The 22296-nt window shown below is 41.1% G+C and overlaps 1 protein-coding gene across 3 annotated transcripts in view; it reads right to left on the reverse strand.

Annotated features, from left to right (window-relative positions):
* thada (THADA armadillo repeat containing) overlaps window positions 1-22296 on the reverse strand; it is a 423367-nt gene that overhangs the window by 387231 nt on the left and 13840 nt on the right. For all 3 annotated transcript variants that reach the window (XM_041182915.1, XM_041182914.1, XM_041182913.1), the window contains exons 10-15: window positions 19755-20455; window positions 14643-14797; window positions 7821-7976; window positions 7553-7684; window positions 4653-4776; window positions 3375-3526 (exon numbers count right to left, since the gene is read on the reverse strand). In XM_041182915.1, coding sequence (XP_041038849.1) covers window positions 3375-3526; window positions 4653-4776; window positions 7553-7684; window positions 7821-7976; window positions 14643-14797; window positions 19755-20455 — 1420 coding nt within the window. The remainder of the gene's footprint in view (window positions 1-3374; window positions 3527-4652; window positions 4777-7552; window positions 7685-7820; window positions 7977-14642; window positions 14798-19754; window positions 20456-22296) is intronic.

Here is a 22296-nt window from a genome sequence, read left to right on the forward strand (position 1 = left end):
TATACTCTAAGTACTTTTAACATGTTCTTGAGTGTAAATGTTTCTAACAGAGTAATCAAATACTGATTTCTGAACATGAGCTTTGTGGCACTGAAATTTCCATATGCATAAATACTCCATGGTACAATGATGAGATGAGCACAGAACTGATGAAAATTAGAGAAAATCACTAGAAATTCCTGAGACTGTAATCACCAAAGGCCTGAAGCAGGAGTCAAGTAATAAGGTTCTTTGACAGATCTTGTGAACAGAATTGGCAATGTTAAAGGAATAAAGCAATCTTCTGGTCATCGGTGTCCACAAAAATCTGGAATATGTGAATGAATTCAAAAGGTAGCACAAATGGATAACTACAACAAGAAACATCCATATATGGCATTTGTTTCATGTAGTTCACTGAACATTCATCAAGGGGCAAAATGTTAAGAGATCTAAAAAGACAACACTACCAACAAGAGTGAAGGTTTACTAAACTGAAAAGTAAGAGATAGTCAACAGTCCTGAAAATTTACAATTTGGTTATTCATCAGCAAGAAGCAAGCCACTATGCAATGTTATTAGACACAGAACCAGAGACTGTAAATGACAAGAGAATTCAGAGTCCATGATACATGTTCAACTTCTAAATATTTATATATGTACAAAGCAAAATAATTCCATTCCTTGTATGAATGTTTGCAAACAGGAAATTCATTTTCATCAAGACATACAGATACTATGCATCCCTAAGTGACATACTTTAAAGATAATGATGACAAAAGGAAATTTTATTCTTTACTGTGAGTTGTTGTGATCTAGGAACCGCTTGAAAGGGTGATGGAAGCAGATTAAATAGTAATCTTCAAAAGGGAACTGGAAAATACTTGACGGGAAAAAAATTGCAGGCTACGAGGGAGAAGGTGGGCAGTGGGACTTGTTGGATAGCTCCACCAACAGCCAGCACAAACATGATGAGTTGACGGCTGCCTTCTGCAATGTATCATTCCATGACGCTATGCAATACTGCACAGTACTCATATAAAGTGATGGGTAGAACAACGTGGAGCATTGACAATCAGCACAAAAGTGGCAAAGAGCACAGGTTCAATCCCTCATGTCACTGAACTGTGCGCCCAGTACAGAATGACAGGGAAACTGGATGGTGAGTTGTTTGTTGGTGGCTGGAGTGTGTGTGGCTGGTGCAGCCACTTGCTCACTTTTTTGCCTTCTCTGCAATTGAATGCACATGGTCCATTGAAAACCATGAACAAAAACATTTGATTTCATCCCAAAAACTGTCACATGCATTCTATTCTACTTTTGGAGGAAGGATTTGAACCACAGTTTGATATTGCCCATTTAGTGTAATGCAACTTAAGCCAATTACATTATCACACTGTCCCTGTTTATCAAAACACTACTCCAGTGAACTCCAAAACTTTACTTATTAGACCAATGTTCAGAGTAGAACAGGCCTCTCTGAGGAGAAAATGGATCCATCCTAGTTTAATGCATTGGACTGAATTGAGGACAATCTTTTTCATAGAAAGCAACTCTATACAAATTAAATGACCTAAGCCCTCTTTAGCAGAGAAAAAAGTAACAAAGCATGTTAGAAAATTAGGTTACAAAGTAGAATAAGAAAACATTCAGTCCATTTATTCATCAGGTTTCATGTATACAAGACATTTCCTGCCTCGGCACTGACCCCACATTTTAATTTCTCTCATGTTGACTCAGGAACCTTTCCTATTCTGCTTGGAGAACTACAAGATTATATGTAAAGGTTAATTTAAAAATAATAAATGGAAGTATATTCAACAATATTAACACATTTATTTTTGGTTCCATTTTATTTCTAAATCTAAATATAGAATATGAATGGAGCACATTCACTTTTCACAAGTCTGAAAATATGTTGTTTTATAATGACATGAGCCGTAAATCATATAATACACAATGCATACCAGCTGGAGCTGCTGTTGCTGTGGACTCCTCTTTTAAAGTCACAATGTCCAACTGAACCAGCACACAAAATATGGGTCAAGAAATTTGTCTCCTCTCCCCATCACAGCCCCAAAGCCCACCATACTACCCACCACACAACACCTACTCCCACTGTTGATCCTCTTTCAAGGACTTATCTGCAGGCTGCTGCTGGTGGCAGGGCAGTGATTTCGAAGGCCTCTTCTCCAGCAAGTTGCCTTGGGCTGGCCATAAAGTGTCCATAGCTCACAAGTTAGATGGAAATGAGTCCTTTTAACATTATGTGCACATTGGGCCTATTCATTCAGATGCAGGGATTGTTTCTTGCATACCTGTTTTGAAATTTTACTCTATAATCTTCTAGTTAATCAATTATTTCCTGTAGAGAACCGTTGTAAATTAGACACATCTTGAAATCAATTACAGGTTAAATGCTATTGCTTAGGGAACTAAGCTATTGGACAAAATTTTACTGAAAAAATAATGGCATCTGATCAGCTGATCAATATGCAAATTGGCTAGCAATTTGCAGTATGGAAGAGATACATCATGAACTGCAAAGCACCACAAATGCTAGCAATTGTATGTTAATTGCCCATCAAACACATCACAGAAAGTTAAGTCTTATAATTAACAGTGCAAGTCTTTCAATGGTGTGATTTTTGTTAATGATTGAGAACTTCTCTTGGCAAGAAAGTAAACAATCAAGTGTGCAGTCTCATTCCTTCAGGTTTCAAATTATTTCAGGAGATTGAATGTTGAATTTCAAATGTTTATAATTTTTTACTCTGGTTTTTCCTTTCAGTCTCTTCTTTTTCTCTCATAATCCAATCTTTCTCTCCGTGTCTTTATTTCTCTTTCTATACCTGATTTGGCATTTAATTCATCCATTCTAATTCACCCTCCTTCTCTGTTCTTACTATTTATTTCTGAATCCTTAAATCTCATTGGTAGGAGATACACTTTTTGTCCCATTGTGCACCAAGGTCCTGAGGTTCCTGTTGCCCTTGCCCTACCATTACCAGAGTGCAGTTCCAATAAACTTGATTGGAAAAAAATTTTTAAACCTAAACATGTACTAACAAGTGTAATTAACAAGAAATGCTGCAATAGGCCCTACTCCAGCAAAATCTGACCCAATGTTTATTGGTAAGCTTCCAACCTATTCAGTTTCAATTTCTTGCTGTTTTACACAACATTTAAACAAAGGTACATTCAAATTGAACACTTTCAAGCATGACAAATGTGACACCTTGAGGTGAGATGGATATAGTAGAAACAGGACTTTTATTGTATGTACTTCATTGGGTATATAAACATTATCAAACAATCTTAAACAAAGCCTGCTTATAAGATAATTAGAAATTCATTGAGCAACCACCCTTAATCATTGCCCTTAAGTATGTTACCTGCAAACCTAAAATAGTAGCTGGAAGTTTCTTCAAAAAGTCATAGGCTAATAACTTCAACTCTTCAAAGGTGCTGTTCAAACACGCTAGTAAAGAGTCAATATAGGCTGGCTGCAAGACTTCAGTCATTTGCATCACTCTGTAGGTCTGACCTGTAGAAAAACAGTTTGAAACAAAGTACAAAGTCACTAAATCTATTATCAGGACTGGTGATGTTAATTTTTTTTGCCTTAAAAGACCTGCAAATTTCACAATACTGTGTGGATAACTTTGTTTCCCAATATGCTTAACAGTCCTCACTACACAGTAATTGAAACTATTATAATACCAAGATGAAATTATTTTAGTAACTAACTAGAGCTATGCTAAAATTAAGCATGGATGTTTAAAGACATTCAATGACTTTGGAGAGGGCAGTCATTAGCAAAGAGAGAGATTGAAGGCATTTTTTGTTTTTTTTCAAGAGGGAGGTGTTGAAAGTGTTCTTGAAAAACGGGAGAGAGTATCTAAAAGCAGTAGCCATTTCCAATATCTACTAGCATATAGGCCAGGAAGAGAATTTGGGTGTTTACTAGTTTAGTGGGATTAGATCGAGAAAGAGATAGGTCTAATGGAAAAAATGAGCTCAGAGAGAATATGGGGAGATAGAAAAGAAAATTGAGAAAAACATAGGTTCAGAGCTAGGGCAGGTAGAATGGGTTATATAACAAATGAAGCAGGGGAACCAAGAGAGGCTGCTGAGCCGAGCATCTCAAATTAGGGACAAAAAAGTTCTTAAGTCCCTCACACTTATTGGAGGTTAGGGTAGAACAGGCAGAGGAAAGGAACATAAAAGGAATATGGTGACAGAGAAAAGAAACAAAGGTTTATCTTTGCTCTCCAGGATGATCCTGGATTAGTGTGGTTTTTGTAGGAGAGTTAATCACAATATCACTTGAAATGGTCCAGCCAGATCTGGCAACCGATGGCTAAACCAGTTGTGTGCCAGATAGTCTCAGACTTGAGGGAACAAAGAAGAGGGCCATACACCAAGGGAAACAGCCAAGAAAGGAGAGCTCAAATATTTTGTCAGGGACAAGCACATCAAAAGGGGGATATCTAATAAAGCAGATCAATGGCTGCAGAAGTATTGCAGCAAGTGGAGGGCTAAAGGCTAGGTAGCTGTGTTTTAGAAAGTACAGATGTAAGTGGTATGGGACAGAGTTTTTAACCAGAGACTCAGGACCTGGTAGCACTATCCCACAAGCACAGCATACAATCACATTCCATCTTGCTTACCCTCAAAATTTTCAAAAACGTCAGCAATTATTCCTAAGAGATTCAAGACAATGAATTTCCTTGGAAATGAAGCACCTGGAATCAGAGCTTGCAAAAGTCTGTCACATACCCAGACCATAAAATCCTGGAAAATAAAAATAAAAAGTTAATTCATAAGTACTGAATTGCTGCTCCTACATTTCAATTGCAACACCCACTTGTCTCAATTTTAAACAAATCATCAATTTTTCATTCTAACATTAACAAATCTGTTCTGTAGGACATCTAATTCTGCCTCATGCTGATTATGGCTAAACTAAAATTGGATTGAGAGAAAGTTCCTATAAATCTTGAGGGGCTTGTTGACCACCTTCTTATAATGGTGAGGAGAAGTCATTCAAAAAACAAGATGTCTCTGTGGTGTTTCATTCTGTTAGTCTTGGCCTCAGGACATCACCACAGGAGTTCCTCCAGGCAGTGTACTAGGCCCAACCATCATCAATTGCTTCAATGATCTTCCTTCCAACATAAGGTAAGAATTGAGGATGATGATTGCCTAATATTCAATTCCATTCACAATTCGTCAGATATTGAAACAGTCCATGCCTGCATGCGTAAGACCTGGGCAACAATCAAGCTTGGGCTGATAAAAAGCAGGTAACATGGGCATCACACAAGTGCCAGACAATGATCATCTCCAACAATAGAGAATCTAACCATCTCCCCTGGACATTCAATGGCATTACCATCGCTGATGCCCCCGCCATCAATATCCTGGAGGGTCATAATTAATCAGAAACTTAACTGCACTTGCCACATCAATATTGTGACTACAAGGCCAGATCAGCGGTCAGAAGTTCTGCAGCAGGTATCTTGCCTCTTGATTCCTCAAAGCCTGTCCACCATCTACAAATGACCAGTCAGGAGTGTGATGGAACACTTTGCACTTGTATAAATGAGTACAGCTCCAGCAACACTCAAGCAGCTTGATACCATCCAAAATAAAGTAACCTGCTTGATTGGCACCCACATTCATTCCCTCCACCACCAGCTCACAGTGGCGACAATGTGTACTATCTACAAGATGCACTGAAACAACTCACCAAGGATCCTTTGACAGCAGCTTCTAAACCCATGCCCATTCAGAAGAACAAAGGCAGCAGGCAGGTGTGAATACCAACCAACCGTTAGTTCCCCACCAAGCCACAAAACATCCTGACTTGGAAGTAAATTGCCATTCCCTTCACTGTCGCTGGGGAAAAATCCTACAACTTGCTTCCTAACAGCACTATTGGCGTTCTTAAACTACATGGCCTGCAGCACTTCAAGAAGGCAGCTCACCACCGCCTAAAGGATAATTAGGGATGGGGAATAAATGCTGGCCTTCCTAGTGACGCCCACTTCACATCAATGAATAAAAAATGTTACTTTGTCAGTCATTCCTGTAGAAACCCGTAGAATTGTTTACTTAATCTACTTCTGGGTAACGACTGCCACAAAACATGCAGATAGAATGCATTTTTTTGTTTGCTTTTATATTATATTAATAACCAAGTCTTAATATAGTTTGTTACATATCACTTAAAATCATTAATTTTTTTTTACAAGGAAATGAAACTTTGATATGATAAACTGAAGCAAAAATGAAGTTTTCCATAGTACTTTACCAAGGCAAAGATGGCCATTTACTATTACATTCAGCACTGTCCTTAAATTAAAAAAGCAGTTTTATTGGATTTTTTTATTCTGTCTAAAAGGGACAGGGGCAACGTGGATATGAAATTGGTGGATGACAGGAAATAGAGAGTAATGGTTAATGATTGTTTTTCAGACTGGTGGAAGGTTTGTAGTGGAATTCCCCAGGGAATGGGTTGGAACCCATGCTCTTTCTGATATATATTAATGACCTAGACTCTGGTGTACAGGGCACAATTTCAAAATTTGCGGATGACACAAAACTTGGAAGTAGTGTGAACTGTGAACACAGTAGATAACAACATCAGTTGGTGAAATGGGCAGACAAGCAACAGATGAAATTTTACACAGAAGTGTGAAGTGATTCATTTTGGCAGAAAGAATGTGAAAGGACAATAGAAAGAAAGATAAATTCTAGAGAGAGAACAGGAGCAGAGAGACCTGGATGTGTATGTACATAAATCATTAAAGGTAGCTGGCAAAGTTGAGAGCGTGGTTAATAATGCATACAGCATCCTAAGCTTTATCAATAGGGGCACAGAGTACAAAAGCAAGGAAGTTATATTAAACCTGTGTAAAACACTAGCTCCACCTCAACTGGAATATTGCATCCAGTTCAGGGTCCACTTTAGTTCACAATTTAGGAAGGATATGAAAGAGTTAGAGAGGGTGCAGAAAAGGTTCATAAGAATCGCTCCGGGGATGAGGAACTTCAGTTACGTAGAAAGATTAGAGAAGTTGGAACTGTTTCCCTTGTGTGTTCTTGTGTGAGAAAGTCCAGAGGAGATTTGATAGAAGTATTCAAAGTTATGAGGAGTCTGGACAGAGTAGAAAGGGAGAAATTGTTCCCATTGGTGGAAGGACCGAGAACCAGGGGATACAGATTTCAGGCAATTGGCAAAAGAAGCAATGGAGACATGAGGAAAAACCTTTTCACCATAGTTAGGATCTGGAATGCACTGTCTGAGAGTGTGGTGGAAGAGGTTCAATCAAGGCATTCAAGAGGGAACTGGATTATTTTCAGTAAAGAAATAATGCTTAGGGTTACAGGGAGAGGGCAGGAAGTGGCACTACATGAATTGCTCCTTCAGAGAACCAGCACAACTGTAACCATTCTATGATTCTATGAATTAAATTGTGTTAATTCAATCTTAGCTGTACACAAAACTAGTTATTTGTTTAAATACATGTGCATCAAGTGCTAAAATTAAATCTTTATGCTGCACCTTGTACTGTTGGAGCTTAGCTTCTGGATGTTGAGATTTTGATTTTTCTTCATAGAGAATATTCTTCTGCCTATTAACAGTCTGAGTTTGCTTATAAAGCACTTGGGAGCTGTCCCGTAGCCTAGAGAAGAGCTGCAGAGAAAATTAACCTGGTGTAAATATCAAAAATGCTGTAAGTACAATTTTAAGTTAACAATTTCTGTATACTGATCATGAGGATACTGCCAGAAGGAAAAATACAAAAGGAGATTCAAAAGTATTGGCCCACCTTTCTCATTAACCACACAATCTGCTGTCTCATCGCAGGAGTCTGACTGTTCAGGTTATATGGAAGGAAAAATTTTATTAAAGCTATTTCTTGCTGGGATAGAGTTTCTGTACTGCGGTGTGTCTCACATACCAAACCCAAAGCATCTAGACGGACCTGTAATGAGAAAGATTTAGATTTTATCAATTTGGTTACTTTAAACTTGTCCCTCTTCCTCCAAATACGGTGGACAGAATCATCCCAGATTCGCACTAAGTGTGGTAGCAGGTGGGAAAAAGGACATTTTACCCACTGCCCGCAATTTCACGCCATATCATCCCAATCCTGCCTCATTAATCGTACATTCCCGGGAAACACAGTTTCGCTGGTGGGCAGCCTCTGATTCACCCACCACCTTGCTGCTTCCTCATGCTGGGCACAATATTTAAAGTGCAGCCATGCACACATCTCTCACTGCTTCCAGCCTGGAACTGCTGCACAAAATGCATGGCCCCGAAAGGCAAGAAGATTGCAACCCACCGATTCAATGACGTGTCCCTGGAACGTCTTTTGGACGCCATGCAGTCCCACTGTGATGTCCTCTAACCCCACTCTAGCTGAAAGAGGGGCAGCAACATCACCAATCCAGCTTGGGAGGAGTTAGCAGAGGTGGTCAGTGCCAACGTTACCCACAAGAGGTTGGCCATCCAGTGCTGAAAGCGGATGAACGATTTCATCCGACCTGCCAGGGTAAGTCAACCATCTCATCACTCTAAACTCATACATTCACAAGCCCATCACATATCCACTGGCATCCCACTCACTGACAGCTCAAGGGACATCACCATTCACTCTCTTACACACACTCTCATCTCCATTTGGCCTTATCTCCTCTGGAGATCACCTCCTCATCCTGTCCATGGCTCCACTCTGTACATACACATGCACCACCTGGCATCTTTCTCATATAGCCAGGCATACACCTTGTTCACAATCTCTCCACCTATCTCTATGCAGGACAAGATCGGGTACAATATAAAGGAGGTCCCAGACAGGGGGTGGAGTGCCGGACATCAAGGACCTCACTCCTTCGAAGAATGCACGTTAGTGCTGACTGGACAGGACGTGGACCGTTCCTGCAGTGATGGCGAGGTCAGCGCCAAGCATCCAAGTGAGGATCATGCACCAAATCATCCCTCTGACAACTCAACTATGAGTCCACTGTTCTGTGTACTGCAGCAGCCACGCACTAATAATCTCCACTTTCTCTTATAGGCTTATCTTCCACGTCGCCCTCAGGCAACCTTGGCCCTGACTCCAACGCCAACGGCACCTCGGATGAGGACCCTGAGGACAGCACCCTGGAATACCCGTAACAGTACTCACCCACACCCTCCGCCAGTGCAGCACATGGTTGGTCTCCAACAAACTGTGTAGGAAAGAAGGGTGTGGGGCAGCTTGATCTCAATCCAGCTTCCCCTTCTCGAGGAGTCTGCAAGGGGCCCTCGAGCACCCATGGGTAGGATGTTTAGTGGGTGCGCACCTGGGGCCATCCACCCAGGTGACTCCAGGAGTATCAGGCCCATCTGAATCCCCTCTTCCTGTGGCCCCAACAGCTCCAGTCCCACAGGCCGAGGAGGGTGCCACTGCCACATAGCAGGATCCTGAAAGCAGGCCGGGGCGCTTCAGGTCTCAGTCCTCTGGAGAATGATCGCCAAGATCATCACAGTAGCAGTCAGCGGGCTGCCTCCACCTCTGCTGTGGATGTCCACAGCAAACGTAGCGGCAGGGTTAAGAAGGTTAAGAAGATGCAGTTACACATTCTGGGCGGGGGTGTTAATCACTTGTACATAATGTTCCCTAATGAAAATAAACTCCCAAGAATGTCTCCCTGCCTTGTTCTGATGAGCAGTCATGTCATTCAGATTTTAAATCTTGGTCCCTGCACAAGATAAAGGCAGGTGTTTCAGTCCAGGGCCTCTTCCCTGTGCCTTCTGCAACCTTCCCAGCACATTGATGATGCACCTTCACAGTCACTTAACACATCAGTCATGCCTGCATCTCGATGGGGCTTATCATTGCTGCCAGAATGTCCTGGGCCGGCGGCCAGAGTTCTATCATTCTCTCTGTGTGCTCTCAGCACCTTTGGGGTACAGCATCTCAACAGCATCTGTGTCTGGTGACAGCGTGGTCCTGAAGGGTTCAGCTCACAAAGGATGCCATAGGATCAGGAGAAGCTAAAGTTTCTCCGCTGCATCTCCATTATATGACTCTGTTCACAGAGCACAAGTGAGCTGCCATCAGCCAGACAGGAGTCATACATTCACACAAGCTAAGTGAGGATCTATGGAGTGTCCCCACTGCATGTTGTCATCATCCTCCTGGAATAAAGGGACTTTGGGTATCCGCTGCGCCTCCATGACAGGAGCCTTATCACAAAGGGTATGTGTGCTGCCATCAGCCAGACAGCAGTCAAACGTTCATAGATGCAATCTGAGACCTATGGCATCTCCTCACTGCATGTCATCATCATCCTCCATGAATCTGGCCGCTATGAAGGCCTCCCGAGCACGCTTGCCTTGTCTGGCCAGTGCAATGGTCTCATTGCTGTCATCCCCGCCTTTGAGGACCTCCTCACCCTCATCCTCATTGAATTCCTCCTCATCGGAGGAAAGGTCCAGCTCCTCTATCTCCTCTCCCCACTGCTGTGTTAGGTTATGAAAGGCGCAGCAGGCGATGACAATATATTGACACCTTCAGTGGACTGTATTGCAGGGTTCTATCAGACCAGTCCAGGCACCAGAACCTCATTTTCAACATTCCAATGGTCTGCTCCACCAAGATGCAAGTTGCAGCATGAGCTTCATTGTACCTTCGCTCTGCTGCACTCTGAGGCTACCGCACAAGTGTCATCAGCCACGTCCTCTGCGGGTAACCCTTGTTCCTGAAGAGACATCCTGTGGCCTCTCTGGACCCTGAAAGATGTCACAGATCTGAGACCTACTGAGAATGTGGAAGTCATGGACATGCCCTGGAGACCGTGCACAGACCTTAAGAGTGCATTTATGGTGGTTGCACACCAGCTGAACATTCAGCAAGTGGAAGCCCTTGGGTTGGCGTAGTTGACCGCTTGTTGCCATGGAGGTCTGATGAAGGGGCCTTCAGGCTTAACCAAATGAGGTTACTCGAGTGCAGTCGATGGCACGCTGTACCTATGGGAAACCTGAGATCTGGGCAAATCCCAGCAGTCCAGCTTCCTGGCTTTCCTGATCCTGGTGCAAATACACAAAGTTGTGTGCCTTTGTGAATATGGCACCCATGACCTCATGAATGCATTTGTGGGTGGAGGCTTGCAATATCCCACAGAGGTCACTTATGGAGCTTTGAAAGGACCCACTGGCATCACTTTCACAGCCATGGGCAGTGGATGCCCTCCACTTCCCCGCGGCGCCAAATCCTGCAGCAGCTGGTAGATGTGACTGACCAGTTCCTTGGAAATGCGCAGTCTTGACAACAATGGTTTTCGGTCATCTACAGGAATGACAAGCGCCATCTATAGATCCTGAGTCTAGCTAGGCACTGACCAGCAACGACTCGCTGTGGCTCTTCAGCAGCATGCGCAGGAGTCTCAGCTGCCCCTTTTTCTTGAGGGTGCTGTTCCTCCCTCTGCCCAGCCAGGTGTTTCTGTCACTCTCTCCTCCTTCGTCTCCACTCTCTGTAAGCCATGAGGCATACAGCTAGGTCACCAGGCTCTATGCTCCTGATATACTCCTCCTGCAGGATGGAAGAGAGACACACGTGGTTAACATGGGTGTACTAAGAACCTCATTTGGTTAAGCCTGAAGTCCCCTTCATGCATCCCAGAGGGCGCTGAGAGTTTAGTGCACTGTATGGCCGCATGAAACCCCACCACCTCCACCCCCACTCCACCTGACTGATTGGCGGCAGCACTGCCCACTGGACTGCATCCTGTGCTCTAAGCTCAGGAATTCTCCTAAACTGCGCTGCAAGGCGTTAGTTTAAACATGGGGGAGACTGGTTCAAACCTAAATGGTGATATTGAAAGGAGCTGTGAGCGCCTCCACCAGTGATTCTCCATGGTCAACTTTCGCGATGAGATTGTACAACATGCCCAATCGTCCAGTTGTTCTGCAGTTCCACCAAAACGCTCACTGGTTTGTAGTCTGTGCCTGAGGGGTGAAAAGGTCTGCAGCAATTGGCAGCACTTTCATACCTCTGCGTCGCTTGAGTGGGATGATAAACTGGAGACCCAACTTCAAGTATATTAATGTGTATGCACCTGAACTGTCTCAGCTGCAGATGAATAGTCACTTTACACAAGGTTTCCCTAATACGTGGCCACTTCCCCCACCGCCACTCGCACATGCTTGTGTACTACCATCAACCACAGTGCAGCCCTTGCCCTCCCTCCCGACTCGCCCCAAACACAGTGCAGCCCTTGCCCCGGCACCACATTGTCAGCCAGGTGGGAAAAAGCGACTTGCCTCTGGCTTGCCTGAATGCACAGCGCCTCAACCTTGAGGTCCAACAGATGACCCTTGTGAGCACTGCACAACGTTAGTGTGCACTCACCTCCAAGTTCCCCTCAAAGTGCAGCTCGCCAAGTGCACGCTCTTGTGAAACATGCAAATCAGGCCAACACGCCCAGGTGATCCAGCATGGAGGAATGATTCCAACGAGCAGGGCTTATAATGATATGTAGATATATCAAAATGAAGCTCCAGCCACCGGCAGCTGGAATGGCAGCCAGCCATTGACGGGCAGAGCAGACAATCGCAAACTGGTTTCATGACATCATGAAACTCATTTCTGGCCTTTCCGCCATATTGTCCACTCACGCCCGCCATGACGCCTGACGCCAAGAGGCACGGAAAATTCCAATCTGTGCCTTCTATAACTCATGTGATCACTGACTAAGAAAGATCTACTACTGTCAATTGTCCTGCTTAGACCAGCTCTTCACTTCTGCGCATTGCTTTCTCCAGAAACTCAATTGTGAACGTAATATGAACCTAGGGCCAATTCTTCACTGCCCTCACCCATTCCTAACAAGGTTCTCATTCTCAAAATGAGCATTTCATCAAATAGTCAGAGTAATCCCAGCAATATAAATGCAATTCATTTTCAATCGTATCTGTAAATTAATAAAGTATGCGCCTGATTCAATTTTCCTGCTTCCAAAGCCTTGTTATTCCACATGTAGCCAAAAAAAAGGAAAACTCTCAGTAATTGAGGTGCTATAATTAGGTACCGCAAAAAGACAAACCGCTGAATCCAGCAATAATGTTACTTAAGAATTTTAACAATTTAAACAAATATCTAGCACATCTAGCATTAAGGACATTTTGAAGTGGGGTGATTAAAAAACAAATGCCACACACAGCAAAATGTTGTGAGACATCAAAAAAAATGCTCTATGTAGCAATATGCATCCATTTTGCAGTAAGCAGCATCAATTTCATAACTTGCCTTAGTTTTTGGTCAGGCAGATACCAAACATGCACAGAAACTCATGCTGCTTTAAACCACTCCAAACCACTGTGTAATCAGCAAATGCAGAGCTCCTATTTGTCTAATAATTAGTCCACTTTCTCTCCTCAAACTAACATACCTGATTTATTTAAGTCCAGAAAATTTGGTGAAAACAGGCAATAGCTGAAGCTTAAGGATCCCTCATTTCCCCTGTCCTCAAGTGTGTGCTGGAGTTTAACCTGCTAAAACTGCACAATTTACTAGTACAGAGTGCTGGCAAACTTCCCATTGCTTCACTGCCAGGACTCCCTACTTGCAAATGCAATAACTTGCAGGGTTATCTGGAGCCGAATGGGAGGACTGAAAATTGTTTGGACACATTTTGTATGATACACATGGGCTGCAACAATTCAAGAAGGCATCTCACCACCACCTTCTCAAGGGCAATGAGGGATGGGCAATAAGATCTGGCCTAGTCAGTGATGCCCACATCCCATGAATGAATAAAAAAGAACTAAACCATCAGTTGGATTTTTCAATCACTTAAGAATAAAAAGACTAAAGCACTCTTTTATCAATTGCTATGTGGTTTGTGAATTTCAGTGCCGATGCGATACCAGCTACGTAAGCTATACATTCCAACAACTAGCAGTTCATATCAAAAGCACATCCCTTCAGCTATTCGCAATAAGCAGAGTACTGATTGTACCAGTCCATGCTTGCAAAACTCATAACATAATATCTAACATTAGTTTCGGTTCTGCAATTGGACAGCACTCGCTAAAGAACCGTGAGTGTGCTAAGGATTACACCAAGTTAAGATTATCAATTGGGCTCTCAATGTGGCTCATTTATGCTTGCTAGAAGCTATATGCATTCATATACAGAGACCTGTCATCTGCAGATAAAAGGAACATGTCCAGGCATTGCAGCTTTTTGAAATAAACAAAAGCATGGGGGAACAATAGATCTCTGATGCATTCTCTTTGGCAATGCCTTAACCAGAGTCGACCTGCCAACCAATCAGCACCCTTTTTTCGTGCAGTATAAATTGTTGCTCCCTTTGATATTTGGCATTCTTGGGTCTGTCCTGATGAATGCAAGATGAAAAGCTTTGACAGCATGTCTCTTTTTTCAGCAATACTCAGGAACAATTTATATTTTGTCCATATCAGTCTGTATTTCCCAGCACTGCTCTTCAAGACCATTCTCATTCTTTCCAGTAATGAATAGTTATTTGAGAAGTATTTCAATAAAAGTCCACCATAAATCCAGAATCACCTGCAGAAACCAACAATTTAACATGAGGTTTGTTACCTCAATATTAAATAGATTCTTTGCTGTACATACCTGTTCATGCTTATGAACCAAAGCCTGCTTTATTAGGCTAATAGGTATCAGTTGGTTCCATGCAAATTCCTCAGCAGTGCTCCACAATCCTTGAGCTCTAGCTGCTCTCAAGCAAGTCATCAGTGCTCCAAGAGCACCTCTGCTGTTGAAAGGCCCTAAAGCAAACAGAACAGGGATTTATTTTAGACTCAGAATTTTTTAATAACTAACCTAATGTTGAAGTATATTTCTCCAAGTCACAAATCAGCAACATAAAATTTGCTTTTATTAACAGTTATTCTTTATGTGGGGGTTCTGCAGTTAGAAAATGCACACAAATCATATGCATTTCATTTTGGAGAGAAAAGGAGCAGCACTGATACCCCCTACCCAATGTGCCAGAAAGCCCCAGCCCAACATTGCGCAGGATGAAATAACGTGCAAAACTTAAAATGATGCAGTTTTTGTTTGGGAGTAGCAAATTAAACATTGGATAAAAAATAATGTAAAGATCTGTAGAAATAAGTTCAATATTAACATTGTTGCATATAAAAATAGTTATGTACAATGTGCAAATCTTTCATTTACAAATTACACATCTTAGTAAAAACATACATACAGTTTCCTCTTTTTTAAAAAAGTATATATTTTAAGATACCCAAACAGAATACTAACAAAAAATATAAAAGCATTATTAACAAATTATGGATACCTAAGCAGATTGACTCCCTGGACAAGGTTTGTTAGTGTGATGAATATCCAATTTTTAGAATAGGCATTTTGAACCTTTGACTAGTGACAGTTCTGTGCTGCCATTTTAAATGATGTGGAATCATCATCACCTATCTTTATCCTACAGTGATTATACTATTAATTATTTATTATTTTCAGTGTTTGCCACTTTTGATTTCAGCGACCCAAATTGTGACTCATTTTCCAATTGGAGTTTTCAGTCTCCCACTGATGCTGTATTTCATGGGCAAGACCAGGACACTCCAATGTTACACTTGCTCCTCTTTGGAACTGTGGAATTTACAGAGGATGGATTGGAAAGACTAAGCAAAACTCAGGTATTTTTCTTTAAAAAAAAAGACTTGCAGTAACAACCCGAAGGAACAAACTACAAAGTTTGACACCAGACTAACCTCATAACTTTCAGTTATGGAGTTGTTTATATATAAAAAGATTTCTGTATTAATTTCTTTTGTTCACCCTGATATGCAAGTAAGATCTCGAAAACCAGACTACACATTCCTGAAATAGGGAAAAAAAAAATCCTACCAATACTTCTCGGTTATCAATTTCAACCAGAAAATAATTACCTAGTTTCTAAACAATTAAATATTGTCTTTCAAGCCCTGCTTAACATAACCTGAAAAATATCAACATCTCTTCAATCAACCAGATCTAATCATCTTTTCCATAGTTGAGGTTCTTTAATATTCAACAATGAGGCCTTGTCTTGAAAAAAAATTACTGCATTAACATTCAAAATCTTCAAAAAGTTAAATATTAGAAGATTGATCAACTCGGTATCTAATACTACAATCTGACTGGTTAAGATAAAATTATTTTTTGCAGCCATTAGGCAGTGAGAGCAAGATTTTGCCCAACATATTTTAAACAGTACTTTTATCAGACAAAGAGAACAAACATGCATCATCAATAAAATAAAATAGACAAAGAGCTTTTCTTCACAGCATCACTGACATAACTGAATAAAAATAGTCTCCACGGATACCCTCAAGGCCATACATACAAAAACTACGATACCGTTCACATTGCCAGAAGTCCAGGACTTTTCAATGGAAAAGAGATTAAATAGCTTCCTTCTATGCTGCAACCATTCTATAATTCTATTCTATTGAACAGGGAGTAATGATTTGGCAAAAGATTTAGCAGAGGTGATGAAAGAGCAATGTCGAAGTTGTAGTTTTTGGAGCCTTTGAAAGCAGAGAGAAATGAAGCAAAGCAGACAGATTTAGGAAGGGAGTTCCAAAGCAGGTGGCTGCACAGCTGAAGGTGCCATTGTGAATGGTGGACCAGATGAAGGGAAAAGGTGCAAGGAATGAAGTAAATAAACAGTAGCTCAGCTCAAGATAGTGTAGACTGGAACAGGTTAAGAAAGCAGAAGAAAGCTCCTTCATTCATGTCGCAACTTTCATGACCTCATGACTTCCTAAAGCACTTTACAGTTCATTAAGTGGCTTTTGAAGTAGTTAGTTGTAATACAGGGAAGCATGGCAGCCAAATTGTGCATAGGAAAGTTTCACAAACAGCAAAAAATGATCAAACAATCTATTTCAGTGATGTAGGTGGAGATCTAAATAATAATTATGACACTCGGTTGAAGTCCCCTTCTATTCATTCAATAACGCATTTCATGTCACCTTAGGAGGGCTGACAGTAACTCGGTTTAACAACTGTTAAATTTTGGTACAATTTGGCTTGGGACCAGTAATGTTTTGTGTAAAGTAGACAATGTTTGAGATCCAAGGTACTTGCAAAGAGAATAAGGCTACAGGATTCCACAGTTTTAAACAAACAAAGTAAACTTTACTATACAAAGTCAGAAAAGTAAAGCAATTTGCAATACCTATCTTATACGTTAACATTCAGAATTAACCTGGGGTACATGTGAATTAACAGGCAAACTGTGGTTGAACACACTACACTGCATAGTAAATGGCAAATGCAACCAAGACAGGTCCCATGGATTTCTCAGCAATCCTGCAAAATGTCAATATCCACTGTGAGTTACATAATCTTGTTAAAACTCTGTCTCCCTCACAATGGATCTGAAGTCTTCACTCTCAAAGATCTAGTCTCCGAATTCCCTCCAAAAATCGCTCCAACTCTGACGGCCTCAGCAACTGCTCACCTCCTGATGGTTTAATATCTTTTCCTGAGACTACGTTCAATGGCTTCCCGAGGCTGCACTCCAGCACCAACTCACAGGCACAACACCAGCTTTTTCAGCCACATCGACCAACAGCCCACAGCACAGAGTCACCAACCTTCTGTTGCCTTTTCAGCTCTCCAGGGCATCCTGCAAGCCCTCACTACTTGCAGCCTGTCAACCACAGCACTTGTACTGCTTGGAGCCTCTTTTCTCCCCAGTGGTTTCTACCGGTGCTCTCCTCCTCGTGGTGGCTTCTTCCACGGTTCGATCTCTCCCTCTCTCTCTCTCTATGACCTCTTCCTGTCCCCTCTCCCTGTTCCCTTTACTGTCTGAAACTGAATCAGATTGTTTGTAACTTTAGTATCATATCTGACTGGTAGATGAGTTTCCCAGCACTTAACTGTGCCATCACCAAGACTGCCTATCTCCACCTCTATAACAGCACCCAATTCTGCTCCTACTTCAGCTCATTTGCTACTAAAACCCTCATGCATGCCTTTGTTACCCCAAGACTTGACTAATGTAATCCACACTTAGCCAGCTTCCCACATTCTACCCTTCATAAACTTGAAGTAATCCAAAACTCTGCTGCCTGTGTCCTAACTTGCGAAAAGCTCCATTCACCCATCACCCCTGCACTTGCTGACCTACACTGACTCCCAGTTAAGCAAGCCTTAATTTTAAAATTCTCATCCTTGTTTTCAATTCCTTCCATGTGCTCGCTCCTTCCTATGTCTGCTTTCTCTTACAGCCTCAGAACCCTCCAAGATATTTGCTCTCCTCTACTCTGATCTCTTGAGCATTCCCGATTTTAATTATTCCACCATTGGTACCTTCAGCTGCTAAGGCCCTAAGCTCTTAAACATCTCTGTCTCTCTAACTTGCTTTCTTCCTTTTAAGGCATTCCTTAAAACCTAACACTTTGACCAAACTTTCGGTCATCTGGCCTAGTATCTTTGTTAAAATTTAGTATTTTCACCTTGGCATTTCTTCCATTGTAATATTAGTTAAAATAAACAATATACAAAGACTAAAATTGAAAATTTTAAGATGAATCAAAATAGATTTACAAAAGAATTAGACTTCTTGTATAAAAAGTTATCCAAATCTGCCCAAGGACAAGAGGAGCCAAAAATTGGTTCACGGTTGAAATCGAGAATTGTTGTAGACTTCAGGAAGATAGCAATGGACTGGTCAGGTGGGCAGAAAGGTGGCAAATTGAATTGAACACTAGAGAAGTGTTAGATGATGCATTTGGGGAGGTCAAACAAGGTAAAGGAGTACATAATAAATGGGAGGATACTGAGAGGTAGAGAGGAAGTGAGGGATCTTGGAGTAAATATCTACAGATCCTTGAAGGTAGCAAGAAGGTTGATAAGGTGGTTAAGGAGGCATATGGAACCCCTTCATTTATTAGCCAGGCACAGAATAAATGAGCAGTGAGGTTATGCTGGAACATTAGTTAGGCCACAACTTGAGTACCATGCGCAGTTCTGGTCACCTCATTGCAGAAAAGATGTAATTGTATTTGAGATGGTACAAAGGAGATTTACAAGGATGTTGCCAGGACTGAAAAATTATAGCTATGAGGAAAGATGGATAGGCTGGGGTTCTTCTCCTTGGAACAGAGGAAGCTGAGGGGAGTTTTGATTGAGATATTCAAAATTGTGAGGGGCCTGGATAGAGTGAGTGGGAAGGGCCTATTTACTTTAACAGAGAGGCCAGTGACTCAAGAACATAGATTTAAAGTGATTGGTAGAAAGATTAGAGGGGAGATGAGGAAATATTTTTTCACCCAGTGGGTGGTGGAGGTCAAGAACTCACTGCCTGCAAGGGTAGTATTGGCAGAAACTTTCAACTCATTTGAAAGGTGTCTAGATATGCACCTCAAGTGCTGTAACCATCAGACCTACAAACTAAATGCTGGAAAGTGGAATTAAGCTGAGTGGCTCATTTTTCGGCAGGTGCAGACACAGTGGGCCAAGTGGCCTCTTTCTGTGCTGTAAACTTCTATGATTCTATGAGTTTATTCTCCATCTCAAGTGTTTGTTCAGATTTTGGCACAACAGTGACAATGAATATTAGGAGGTAAGCAAGATTGCAGATTAGTGCTTCTAAAATAAGTTTATAATTTGAAAACTCCAGCAGTAAATCTGCAGGATAATAGACAACAATCGCAAATCATTCAACCAGAATAAATGTCATTGCTATTGTTCCTCTCTCCTACTCACCAATGTTGCTGGCCTTGTCTGAAGACTGAAGCTCTTTGATCATATAAGTCACGCTGTCAGGATTGCATTTCAATAGTTTGGGAAGATAGTATTCAATAAGGTAAGTTGTTCGGCTGGGTTTTTCCTCACACAATGTCGCAAGAAATGGAGATACCCAAATTTCATGCCATTGTTTAATCCAATTACTAGACTGGGATGAAGACATCAACTGATTCTTATGACTCATAAACATTTTTTCCAATAGGTCACTTGCATATGTTGCTAGAGATTGCTCAAGCATTACTCCTAGAACTTGTTTTGGAACAGAGTCATCCACAGTTAGTATATATTCAGTCCCCAGATATTCCACTAAACAACTGAGTGAGATGTATTTTCCTTTGATGTGCCATTCCAGACTCAACAAGCTGTGTGTCATATTTAAGAAGAAAGGATCTGTCATTCCACAGGAACCATCAATGGTCTTCTGGTGAATTTTTAAAATGTTTTTAAATATAGTTTTAGTCTGATGTCTCACACCATCCAAAGGATGTTCCCAATGTGTCCATATGTATCCCAGCAGCTTCTGAATCGCTTCAGAGTTTCCATTCAGAGAATTTTTCAGATACTGAGAGCACGAGTCTGAATGGAGGGCATCTAGTGCAGAAGTGGTCCAAAGACTCAGAATCCTGGAAACTGACATTGCCATACTTGATTCCTTTAAGCTGAAACAAGAATAAAACAGGGGCACAACCTTTACCAGTACTGAAATGCTATGCAGCACAGTCCTAATTCATACCCAATTCATCATAAGAAATTTTAACATCCAGGAGGCTTGTTAAAACAAGCAGAAAGCCAATAAATCTGCAACTGAGGAGCCCATTTTCTTGTCTTTAATACCCAGCATATGCTAGTTCATGAACTGGGAAGTTCTTTTGCGTACAGCATACACCTCTGATCTGTCACTGAAAAAGCTTCTGCTTGAAATGGTAGCAGACTGCTACATCTTTTGCTAGCCTTTAGGCCAAGTCCATAACATAAAGTTCATTTCCATTGAGTTTTTTGCCTCACATCTTAATCCCTTGACCCTTCAACCTGGGCAAAATCTGCTAATGGATGAAGATTAACCTTTCTTAAAATGCTTTTTTTTCTTGTTTCCCTCAGGAGCATTTCTCGTTGCTGTACAGCCCCTCACCGCAAAAAGTCATTTGTGCACATCTGAAGCTGAATTGATGAATAATTATAAAAGTGGACTTCCGAGCAAATCTGAGTACTTATCAGTCTGGCAGGGATAAAACCATTTTTAACCATCTGGGCCTCACTCACACCACTACATAACAATCAGCTCCAAGATGTCTAACAAAACAAGGCAAAATTAACTGTGAAGTCTTGTGTACATGCACATTCATTCACATTTTGTACCCTTTAAATAGGGGACAATAACTTATGCACCACATACTCAGGATTTTGTTGTACGTTTCCTTGTAAAAAATATCACATTTTGTTTGAAAACTAGATCAAACTGAATGTATTCTTCCAGGAGCTACACTTGAACATTTAAGCTGAGGTACATGCTAATGTTTTCCTCCTCGATTGGAATAGAAGAATAAAGAATAAAAAAAGGCCAGTGATTTGAGCCAGGGTTTGGTATTTCAATAAACATGGATATCAAAATATCGAGTTGAGCTTTGATTGGAAGGGTGAATTTGAATCACAATACTGACTGATTTTTAAAATTAGGTTTTCGTTGGAGGTTCATCAATTTCAGCTGGACCTTCTGGGGAACAAGAGGAGAAACTGCAAAACATTTCTCAGGTAGGATTCCTGGTGCATTAACCAAGGATGAGCTGTGACAAGTTCAGTCCAGAGCTTCGTTACCTTGGCAAAACTAAACTTTAGATTTAGTAGGGCTTCTGCGGACGAGTGGAGAAAGACAACAAAATAATTGCCTGCATATGGGAAAAATGTGATTACCAACTTCAAATCAGAATAAATGAACTAGTGAGACTTAAAATGGATCAGTTACCGTGAACCAATTATAAATTCACAGCAAATGTTCACAAGGCTTTAAATTAGACTATGGGTTTGTTGGAGTTCAAACTCTAGTCAAATTAATGAAAACTGGGCTTCAAAAATAGATTTAAAAAAAACACATATTTAGAATTGCCATGGTATTTTGGCATATTTTAAAATAAGTAGGAGAACAATGCATTAAATTTGGAGTGAAAAGTAGCAAGTATTTCAAAGAACTTCAAGAAACCCCACAAAAAAATTTGAATACAAGCTGATTGCACATTTTGCGAACTATGTAAAGACAGCTAATAGAATTCATTAACATGACAATATTGCCATTACATTGTCCATTGCTTTGCATTAGACTAATACAGTTTCTATTAGCTTGAAATGCTATTTCTGTTTGTTCTCTGGTCAGCTAGCAAGAACTATGTCTTCTCAATTAAGGTAACAATCAATTATGGTACAAAATAGAATCTAGGACAGATGAAAGCCTGTTACCACAAAAAATGTAACCAGCTTCAATGATTGCAGCCGCTGCAATATGGCTTAT

This window comes from Carcharodon carcharias, chromosome 2, assembly GCF_017639515.1.
Source record: "Carcharodon carcharias isolate sCarCar2 chromosome 2, sCarCar2.pri, whole genome shotgun sequence".
Lineage (NCBI taxonomy): Eukaryota > Metazoa > Chordata > Chondrichthyes > Lamniformes > Lamnidae > Carcharodon > Carcharodon carcharias.